We start from the raw sequence: 11,438 nt of genomic DNA on the forward strand, positions 1-11,438 counted from the left end.
CTTTCACTCTCTCTTTCTCTCTCACACACACTCTCTCCCTCTCTCTATGTCTCTCTCTCTCTCTCTGTCTCTCTCTCTCACACTCCCTCGATCTCTCTCTGATGTATTTTTGCCCGCGTCTCCTGTCCCGCTGTGACTCGTTTGATATGTGTAATATGCGCAGATGGCATATTCTCCCGTTCCACCGTCTGCTTGACCAATCAAACGACGGGAGGGGAAACAAACGCACAACTCCTGTTAGACCATTAATGAGATGTCGTGTTTCTTCACTTTGTCATTTGATGATGATGATGATGATGATGACCTGTTTTAGGTCATCAGTATCATTTAAATCAATTGTCATGGATAATTCGGGAATCTCACAAAAATGCTAATGAACGTGAACACTTCACCCCAAAAATAATATTTAGTGTGTATATTTTTAAAGAAATGTTACTATGTTTTGGCATTGTTAAAATGAGAATTAAGCACATTGTGTGTGTGTGTGTGTGTGTGTGTGTGTGTGTGTGTAGACATTGTAGAACAGATATAGATAGATAGATAGATAGATAGATAGATAGATAGATAGATAGATAGATAGATAGATAGATAGATAGATAGATGGATAGATGGATGGATGGATGGATGGATGGATGGATGGATGGATTGATGAATGGATGGATGGATGGATGGATGGATAGATGGATGGATGGATGGATGGAGGGATGGATGGATGGATAGATGGATCTATGGATGGATCTATCGATGGATAAATCTATGGATGGATGGATGAACGAATGGATAGATGGGTCTATAGATGGATGGATGGATCTATGGATGGATGGATGGATCTATAGATGGATGGATGCATCTATGAATGGATGGATGGATCTATAGATGGATGGATGGATGGATCTATGAATGGAAGGATGAATGGATGGATATATGGATTTATAGATGGATGGTTTGATGGATCTATAGATAGATGGATGGATCTTTGGATGGATGGTAGGATAAATGGATGGATAGATGAATCTATGGATGGAGGGATGGATCTATGGATGAATGAATCTATGGATGGATGGATGGATAGATAGATGGATCTATGGATGGATGGATGGTTCTATAGATGGATGGATGGATGGATGGAAGGATGAATGGATGGATAGATGGATCTATGGTTGGATGGATGGATGGATAGATGGGTCTATAGATGGATGGATCTATAGATGGACAGATGGATCTATGGATGGATGGATGGATCTATCAAATGGATGAATCTATAGATGGATGGATGGATCTATAGATGGACGGATGGATCTATGGTTGGATGGGTGGATCTATCGATGGAAGAATCTATGGATGGATGGATGGATCTATAGATGGATGGATGGATGGATCTAGATGGGTGGATCTATGGATGGATGGGTGGATCTATAGATGGATGGATAGACGGATGGATGGATCTATAGATAGATAGATAATAAAGCTAAATAAAATATTCTTAAAATGTAAAAAAGCGTGATTAATCATGAATGTATACTGGTCTCGTTCACAGACACTCCTGAAGTCTGGGATTCATCTGTGCATGTCATTTCCCAAAGATGATCCTTTCAAGAACAATCATGTGGACACACACTCATCAACATTTCAAGACGCTGGTGTTTCTGACTCCGTGTCTAAAGGGAAGTGTTTTCATACACCCTGACCTTTGACCTGGATCCCTTCACAAGCGGAGTAAGTGTGAACGAGAGAAAACAGACGCTCATGGACTCTCTTTTCTAATACTAGTTCTGTTTCTGAACTCAAACATCATCTGGTGCAACAGTCGCTTGTGTTGTACAGGTGTAAAGCGTGCTGTTTGAAACACTGGGAAACAACGCAGCGCTTTACAGGTTTAAAGTCAATATGAAATCATGTTTGTCTGCATAATATTTAATTGGACAACTTGCTATGAAAACGACTTTGTTAGCCAATCGCCAAATAATTATTCAGTCATTGTTTATGGCTGCAGACCGCAATTCATCCTTTCTTAAAATCTAGTCAGTGTTTAATGCAGTTAACAATGAGGTAAAACATTTTCAAATAAGGATTTCTCTTGATATTCATGTTGACTTTCAAACTGGGTAAATGTAGCACAAGTGCGACAGCATCAATGTCAGGCGTCATGTTCACTGTGACTGTAATACACGTCTTTAATAGTTCAGATTCAGAAGGCAGGGGACACTCTCTCAAAGTCAAAGTAGCGTTTATAGAACGTGTGTTCAAAGTCATCTGCTCTTTAATAATGTCATCAAAACATTATATATGCATCGTTCTCGCAGTGTTTTTTCTGGAACGTTTAGTTGGACGTTTTACTAACATTTTTTAAATGTAACTACTTGGTTTAGAATGTTCAGAGAAGTAACATTCCAAATGGAATCTTCCCCTTCATACTGTTACATCGCTGTCACATGACCGTCACATGACCTCAAACAATGATTTTCAGTTCAAATATTTAACATTCTTAAAATCAAGATACGTTTACTGGAGGAGCACTCGCTGAACATGAAGTGAGTATACGGAAGCGTATTGCATTCACTTTAAAGCTACTCTGTTTTCCTGAATTAAGGAGTTAATTATCTCAGAATTACATGGAAAAAGGGTTTTTGCTATGTTTTTCTGAATTAACGAGTTAATTATCTCATATATTTTCTTGAAAACCATTTTTTTCACTGTTTTTATGGATTAATTAGTTGCTCATAATTTTTGAGATAATCAAGTCATTAATTCAGAAAAACGGAGCAAAAACTTTTTTTCCATGAAAAATGGTCTCGTGAAAAAAGATAAAAGTTAAAACGTTTTAACTTTCGACAGTGAAGAGGATATATTAAAATCATGGTTGATATGATTTTCTTTCATGCATCACACTGTAAATTGAAGGTCAAGTTGAGTGCATTGCATCGTGGAATAGAGTATTCGCAGATATGCAATAAATTCTGTGCACAAATATGCATCAATGTAGAAATAGTTCAAGTAGTTTGATTCTCTAAACACAGGTGAAGTGTAATCTAGTGAGCCGTCAAGAAATATACGTGTGCATAGACCGTCTTCCAACACCAACGTCCCGTTATGACATCACGAGAGGCGGAGCTTGTTATCATAATGCATTATGGGTACTTATGGGTTATATATCAGATACAGAGTTCTTCTAATAATAACACTTTACAATAACTCTCCATTTGTTGACACACTCTAAACAATGCTAGTGTGTTTTAATCCAAAATTGGGTCAAATATGGACAAACCCAAATGTTGGGTTAAAAAATGCAATTTCAAATTTTAACTTTCAATTTCAACTGCACATTTTTTATTACATTTGATTTTTAACCCAACATTTGGGTTTGTCCATATTTGACCCAACTTTGGGTTGAAATAACCCAGCATTTTTTATAAATGTATTGTAGCTCGAGTGACTAATTTCACAACGACAATAAAGGAATTGTTATTTTATTAAGCAAATTCATTGACCAATCAGCATGCAGAATGTAGGAGAGCTCATGGGATAATTTCATCCACATTATTGTATAATGTACATGATCAGACTGTTTAACAGTGTATGTGTGTAAATAAGTTGCTAACATTGATGATGTGATGACTAATAAAAGGTCAATATAACTGTCAAGCCTTGTATTATTTCCCGTTGCATTACTCTCAGGCCAGATGTAGACGAGCAGGATTTGGTTTGTTGTATCGGACATTCACTCTGTTCTGAGCTCTTCATGGGTCAGGAATGAGGCGAGTGACTCATTTTACATCTGATATCTGAATGTCAGAAACACAACAAACGTAACCTGAGCCGACTGTTGCCCATCCATGCTGGGACAACTCATACCTTTGACCTATAAACACGTCTATCGGCTTCTCCTGTTCATCCCGATTCATGCTGACGTGTAGAAAGTACACACAATTAGTAAAATAAATGGGTATTTTGTCAAAGCATATAACTAAAACACTATTGGTTACAACATTTGTTACAGTATTTATTAATCTTAATATAAATGCAGCTGTTCATTCATGTTAGCTCAAGGTAACACTTTATTTTTAGGTGACCTAATTACATGTTACTACTTTTATAGTATACAGTAAATTATGCATAATTACAAGTAACTAACACCTTAACTCTATCGTACGTGCAATTTTCAGTAGTCATCTTAACATAAAAATATGAACAGATTTTGATTTCAATGTCAGTAAATGTTGAAATCCGCATGATGAACTAAGATTAATAAATGCTTTGAAGTATTTTTTATTTAGAAGTGTAACCCAAGTTTCCATATTTAACTGTATTGTAATATGTAATTCTTAGCTTTCATATAGATTATATATATACACTCTAACAAAAATGCTGGGTTTGTTTAACCCAAATTTGGGTCAAATATGGACAAACCCAAATGTTTGGTTAAAAATGTGATTAAAAAAAAAGAAAAGTGAAATTTAAAATTGGGTCCAAATTTTTAATTAAATTTAACCCAACATTTGGGTTTGTCCATATTTGACCCAAATTTTGGTTAAAACAACCCAGCATTGTTTAGAGTATATGATGATATGAGATATATATATATATATATATATATATATATATATATGAAGAGTTCAGATGCAAAAGCCTCTAAGTGCCATGATAATTACCTATTAATTGTTATTTAAGTGAAATTACTGAACTTAAATATACAAGTTTGATAAAAATCATCATTAAAGAAGAAAACTTCAAATGGCATTTAGAGGCTTTTGCATCTGAACTCTTCATATATTTAAATATGTACTTTGAAGGTCTAATTAAATAACAGTAAAAAGCATGATTTTTGCATTGGAAATATAATTAAAGTAAGCTACTTAGTTTCACTAGTACTTAAAACTTAAAATATACACACTCTTGATATATATACCGCTAAATGTGGGATTATTTACACTTTTACATGTTTGTTTACTGACATAAAAGGAAACTCGTGTGACTCGTGCTTTTATTGAATCATAAAACCAAAGGTTCAATGTGTTTTTATAGCTCAGGAGTGTCGGTATAGTACTCCTCAATGTCAGATGATTAGAAATGACTGAAAAATAAAAGATCAAACAGTATGTTAGAATATTAACAATGCAATAGTCATAAAAGGAAGTGAAATGTATATGGACTCTGAACATGAATTAGTTTTATTAAGGTACCAAACCACGTCTTCCTTAAGGATATGTGCTGCATTTGGCTAAATAATGTCTTGCATTTTAATGCTGTCTAGGTCAGGTTAGGAACAGAGCTCTTGCCATTGGCTATTTGCTGTTAAAATGATGGTCTGGTATTTATGTGTGTTGCGTCAGAAGCATCTGTAGCGTGATGAATGGTCACACATCATGCCAAATATAGCGTTACTGAGAGCTTTCACCTCACGCCGGGAGAAGTTCCCTTACGCCGTGCCAAGAAGACACGTCCAGTAATTGGAAACATTTAATCAGGATGGTCAAGAATCATCAGAGGATATGTGCTCTGATACCACGCGCCTGTCTTGTCTTTATTTAACATTTGGCTCTGTGATCTGATCCCACTTCCATTCGTGTGGAGTCTGTGTGTGTGACCATAATGATTAACAAGCATAACTAAATGCACACTGGCAAACATACATCAATCATAAGTGGCTCTAACATACAGTCGTTGTTGAAATTGAGTGTGGGATTCTGGTTCCTGAAATATAAGGCAGAAATGATCTGAGACGATGAGCACAAAGACAAAAGTACATTGAAGACAAATTCAAAGAACACCTTTATTTTAAATAATGACATCACCATAAATAGTAGCCTATTAAAATGATAATAATAATGGTTGTGTGAGCTTGGGTTACATAGTATATTTAAAAAATTGTGATAAACAGTGATAAAAATGATCAATATTCAGCGTAATTGTGTTTACTGTGTTCTTTATTTTAGTCGTAGTCTGTCTAATAATAGCAATTTGACTGCATTGATTATGGTATTTAACAGTATGCATCATTTTTAGGCAATTCCTAAGCCTATTGATGGAAAACATTGTGTTTTCCACTACTGTACCATAGTTACTATATATTTAATAGGCTATCATAGTATAAAGTATAATATAATGTGGTTATACAACGGCTAACTAACACTGTAAACACTGTTTTTATTATTAAATTGTGACCACTGTAACCACAAGAAATGGGTCAACGATGTCAACCTGTGAAGTAACAAATGAAATCATTTAAAACTATGATAAATCGCTGTAAAATCTTTATGTTAGAATTGTCAGTTAATGGTTCGTCGTGTAAATGAAGTGTTTATTCCTTTACCTGCGTATATTCGCGTCATATAGTGTTGGTCATGTGTTAAACACATGATTTTGTGGTATATTTCCACTCTTTAATTGGCCCTCGGGGCCGCGCAGCGCGCGCGCAAAATGCTGACGAAGAGCAACAGGTGCGCCAATGGAACGGTGACAGTATGCAAATGAGCAAAACGACTCAATCGCTGATTGGTTCCCAGAGGGCGGCCTGACCGACGTCTCCGTGACGCGAAGCCCGGCCGCCTATATGAATAAGGCGAAAGCCTAGTCCATCAATGAAATAGTAAAGAGAGGGAGATTCTGGGAGAGAGAGAGGGAAGAAGGAGATAGATTGAAAGCATTCCCGACCGAATTAAAGGAAGGCGATTCCTTTGCTAGTGTCCTACCGCGAAGACCAAGATCAACAAGGATCAGAATGAAGTTTATTATTGGAATTGGGGGGTGAGTAGGCTATAATCCATATTGAACATCTATTGTATATGATCTCGTCGTTTAATAATGTCTCTATTACAGTGTGACCAATGGAGGCAAGACAACGTTGACGGGAAGACTCATAAAGAACTTACCGAACTGTTGTGTGGTGCATCAAGATGATTTTTTCAAGGTATTGATCGATTCCACGACACTTTGTTAAATTACTCTTGTCATGTAGGCTATACTGTGGCCCCTTGAAATATTTGGACATTTATGCATTATATTTAAGACAATATTGCATTGTCATATCATCTAATGCAATTCATTTCATGCATTATGATTTTGATAAGTGTCCAAATACTTCATACTTGTCTAGAATATAGAGCTAGGGATGGAAACGTTAGTCATGTAGCCTAGGACTTAATCATATATTGTATTTGTGGTCCATGTGGTTCATGGACCCTATGCTGGTGTTCTCCTGGACAGCCAACCTCAAAGACAACAAATGAATGCCGTTTGTGGTGCCTAACATGCTGTAGAGTCTCACAGGCATTCATTTGCAGCCTTAAACCCCACTAATATGATCCTCTTGCTCATGCATTTATCATTCTAGTGCATGTAAGAGGATCTGGCAACCATCACACTAGCGCCCTTATCAATATCTTTTATAACACCTCTTGAGTGCATCACACACACATTTCTAACTGTCATTGGAGGCGCATTGCAACATGCTTATAAAGATAATTCAATCCAACAAACCAAATTGTTAATTCTACCCCCTCACCCAATTGAAATTGAACTTGATTTTAGAAGACTATAGCCTGAGTGCTTGGCGTCACATGTCCAGGTGGGACCAGCACTGCCTGAGCCATCTACACCTTTTTGTTTTATTGGTCACTGTTATTGCAGCCCCAAGATCAAATAGAGTTCGGGGAGGACGGCTTTAGACAATGGGATGGTAAGAGTGGCTTTCGCTGTGGGAAGAGAAACAGTAATGTATTCCCACCTTTCCATAAACATTCTGATGTTTGATTTTCTGTAACATAAACCTAAAACCCAGCAAAACTATTTTTCTTGCATTTGCACGTCAAAAGTTTGGACACACCTGAAAACTTGGTTTTAATAAATCGTGTCTGAGTTTAAAAATAAAAAAACATTGTAGCAGATGCACTCTTAAAAATGAAGGTTCCAAACGGAGTTCCAAAAGATTCCGTAAAGAACCTTTCAGTGAATGTTCTTAAAGGCGTAGTTCACTTTAAAAAAAAACTTTTGCTGATAATTTACTCACCCCCATGTCATCCAAGATGTCCACTTCTTTCTTTCTTCAGTTGAAAAGAAATTAAGGTTTTTGATGAAAACATTCCAGGATTTTCTCCATATAATGGACTTCAATGGGGTCCAAACGGTTCAAGGTCCAAATGAGAGTTTCAGTGCAGCTTCAAAGGGCTTTAAACGACACCAGACGATGAATAACGGTCTTATCAAGCGAAACGATCCATCATTTTTTTTAAAAAAACAACAAAGTTTAAGTTTTATAAGCTCAAATGGTCGCCTTGTTTTGTTCTGTGATGCACATTCATGACTCTCCTGTTCGAACTCGTTCATCAAAATGAACAAATCTTTTTTTCGTGTCATTTGGTTCATTCAACTAACTAACTAAATGAAGGAGTTGACTCTGGGACGAGATTTGTTCATTTTGATGACTGTTTGATGAGACTCATGATCTTGCATCACAGAACAGAGCAAGGTGACCATTTGAGCTTCTAAAACAAAAAAATATATATATTTTTTTTAAATGAGCGATTGTTTCGCTTGATAAGACCCTTATTCATCGTCTGGTGTCGTTTAAAGCCCTTTGAAGCTGCACTGAAACTCTCATTTGGACCTTGAACCGTTTGGACCCCATTGAAGTCCATTATATGGAGAAAATCCTGGAATGTTTTCATCTAAAACCTTCATTTCTTTTCGACTGAAGAAAGAAAGACATGGACGTCTTGGATGACATGGGGGTGAGTAAATTATCAGCTAAAGTTTTTTTTTTTTTTTTTTTTTTTAAAGCAAACTACTCCTTTAACAGAACCATTTTGTTATTTGGAGTGAATAACACTTTTCCATATAAAGAACCTTTTGTGCATTGAAAAGTTTACAAGTTATCTATGGAAGAGCCTTTATTTTTACGAGTGTAGTGCTACACTTCACTAAGAGCCAGATTTACTAAACAGGGCAAAATTTTGAAAGTTCATTATATTAATTTCCATAATGACCAACAAAATCTACCAAGAGTACCACAAATGAGCGTCTGGTTCGAAATGTGCTTTTTTTGTGTGGTATTTGTGTGGTACAAAAATAGCCTTTTCAGCGCTCTTGTCTTTCATAAATCCTGACGGTAGCTGTTATTAAATCTGGCCCTAAGTGTTTTAAAGCACGTCATGAATGTCCAAAATAATCAGAACTGGAATTTAGACCTTTTGTTTATTATTATTATTTTAAATAAGTGTGTCCAAACCTTAGACTGCTAGTGTAAATTTGACTGACGGTGTTCTGATTAATGATTAACATCCCTAAAAAAAGGAGAAGGGACAATTTTAAAGAGAACATTTTCAATGCATTGCTTGAATGTTTCCAGTATCCTTGCGTGTGAGACACGTCTTGTGTTTTCTGTCTCCTTGTGCAGTGATGTCGGCGCTGGACATGGATGCGATGGTGAGCACTGTTAAGGGATGGATGGAGAACCCGGTGAAGTTCGCTCGCTCTCATGGCGTGAGCGTTTCCGGCACCAACGACTCGGACCCGGAGCGCGAGATCCACATACTCATCATAGAGGGATTTCTTCTCTATAACTACAAGTATGTGTTTCTGATTGGCTTGATTAACATTAAGATGTGACCATGAGGTTTGATAGATTGCTTGTTTCCGCCTCCAGGCCTTTGCTCGACGTCTACAACAAGAGCTACTACGTCACCATTCCATACGAGGAGTGCAAAAGGAGAAGGAGGTGAGTTGTTGTCATTGATGTTCGCAGATGGTTTGGTCTGATTTTTATTTTTTCTAACAAATCTTTCTCTCTTTCAGTACAAGAAGTTACACCGTTCCTGACCCTCCTGGTCTGTTTGATGGCCATGTGTGGCCTATGTACTTGAAACACAGGATAGAGATGGAGAACAACAGCATAGATATCCGTGAGTCTTACTGGATGCACACTGCCTTACTTAGTTAGTATTCCTGTTTCCAGTCCAAATATCTAAAAATTATTATCAATATTCAAGTAGTATATGTAAATTTTTTCGCTTAAAACAAGCAATTACCTATCAATGGGTTGAGAAATAATCTTAATTCAAATGGAAAACTATATACCTAGATTTAGATATTTTTAAATGATCATTTTGCTCATTTTAAGCAACAACAAAAAAAATCCTTTTAATAATTTATATTAAATTTATATTAAAAATCCTTTTAATAATAATTATATATTTTTTTTTTCTAGCAAATGCATTCTTGATTTTAAGAATTTTTAGATATTTGGAATGGAAAAAAGAAAAAACTACTTAGAAACGCATTTTTGCAGTGCAAGTGGTCACGACCCTTGTTATCTGTATCTCATGATCTGCAGAATATCTGGATGGAATGAGATCTAAAGAGGAGCTGTATAACCAGGTTTATGAAGACATCCAAAACTCGCTGCTGAATGCCTTATAGGTACGAATCTACATCCTCTAATATACATACCTCATTATGAAGATGTTTTTCTCACGGTTGTTTTCTTCTTTCTCTCTGCAGCATCTACAGAATGAAGATGTGTGTGTATAGAACTGTAAATAGCATCGTACTGTATGAAGATATGGCTTCTGCCACTAGATGACTTTTGTAAATAACATAATGAAGTACTAACTTGTTTGGCAAGAGCCGGTTATTTTATATTGCTGTATTTATGGAACTTGTTTTATTAAAAATATGTGTTGCTCTCTGGGTTGTCCAGAGATGAACGGTGTATGAATGTGTTTGCATTTCTGTAAACTCTTAAATCTCTTCAGTTATAATGTCCTGACTGCAAAATATAAGGGCTATAAAATATTTATTGCAATCATTAAATGGAAAATGATGAAATAAAAAAATTCAACACCGTATTTCATGATTTATTCATTTAATTTTAAAGCTTAATATGCAGGGTTGGGTGTAATGCATGACTGAGTAATTACTGTAATTTTATTACTTTTAAAGTAAGGGATTACTCTTAATTTCTCTAATTGAGTTACATTTTACTTCTGATGTAATTGCAGTTAACACTGTAGACTATAACCATTTTAAAACTGGATTTAACATCAATTTTATGTTTACTGTTAAAGTGTATTTTTTTTTATGAACCTTCCCTTCAAATATGTTAGTTTAAGAATTTAAGTAATTTTTTTTTTTTTAAATGTGTATTGTTAAACTGGATGAAGTTAATATTGCATTTCGAAAGTAATTAGTAATGCAATACTTTTTAGAGATTACTTTTTAGTACAGTGATCTAATTGCATTGTAAATATGTATTTAGTAGCTAAATTACTTTTATTAGAGAAACTTGCCCAACACTACTACGTCAATGTATTTTAATTTTATTTGATAGTTTCATGATATGCTTATTTAATTGGCTTAGTGTCTATTACATCAAAAACTGCTCAGGTAAATTATTTTACAGTTTTCCAGCAATGTTGGTCTGGTTTTATGTTTATTCCAACATT

General features: G+C 35.6%; 2 protein-coding genes across 4 annotated transcripts in view; both read left to right on the plus strand.

Annotated features, from left to right (window-relative positions):
- atcayb (ATCAY kinesin light chain interacting caytaxin b) overlaps positions 1–3,642 on the plus strand; it is a 29,633-nt gene extending 25,991 nt beyond the window's left edge. For both annotated transcript variants that reach the window (XM_089131556.1, XM_039665589.2), the window contains one exon: positions 1,538–3,642. The gene's annotated coding sequence lies outside the window, so the exon portion shown is untranslated. The remainder of the gene's footprint in view (positions 1–1,537) is intronic.
- A 2,944-nt stretch (positions 3,643–6,586) lies between these two features.
- Positions 6,587–10,705, plus strand: nmrk2 (nicotinamide riboside kinase 2). Of its 2 annotated transcripts, XM_039665591.2 has the most exons (8): positions 6,587–6,744; positions 6,817–6,907; positions 7,627–7,675; positions 9,392–9,563; positions 9,641–9,712; positions 9,790–9,896; positions 10,328–10,413; positions 10,495–10,705. In XM_039665591.2, exons 1-7 carry the CDS (start codon positions 6,719–6,721, stop codon positions 10,411–10,413), a joined length of 603 nt encoding a protein of 200 aa, XP_039521525.1. In that variant the 5' UTR covers positions 6,587–6,718; the 3' UTR covers positions 10,495–10,705. The 2 variants fall into 2 exon arrangements, with proteins under 2 accessions (XP_039521525.1, XP_088987683.1); XM_089131557.1 differs by lacking the exon at positions 7,627–7,675 and having other exon boundaries at positions 6,694–6,744.
- The last annotated feature ends 733 nt before the right edge of the window (positions 10,706–11,438 follow it).

Source organism: Pimephales promelas, chromosome 5 (assembly GCF_988280905.1).
Source record: "Pimephales promelas chromosome 5, fPimPro1.hap1.1, whole genome shotgun sequence".
In the NCBI taxonomy this organism is placed as follows: Eukaryota; Metazoa; Chordata; class Actinopteri; order Cypriniformes; family Leuciscidae; genus Pimephales; species Pimephales promelas.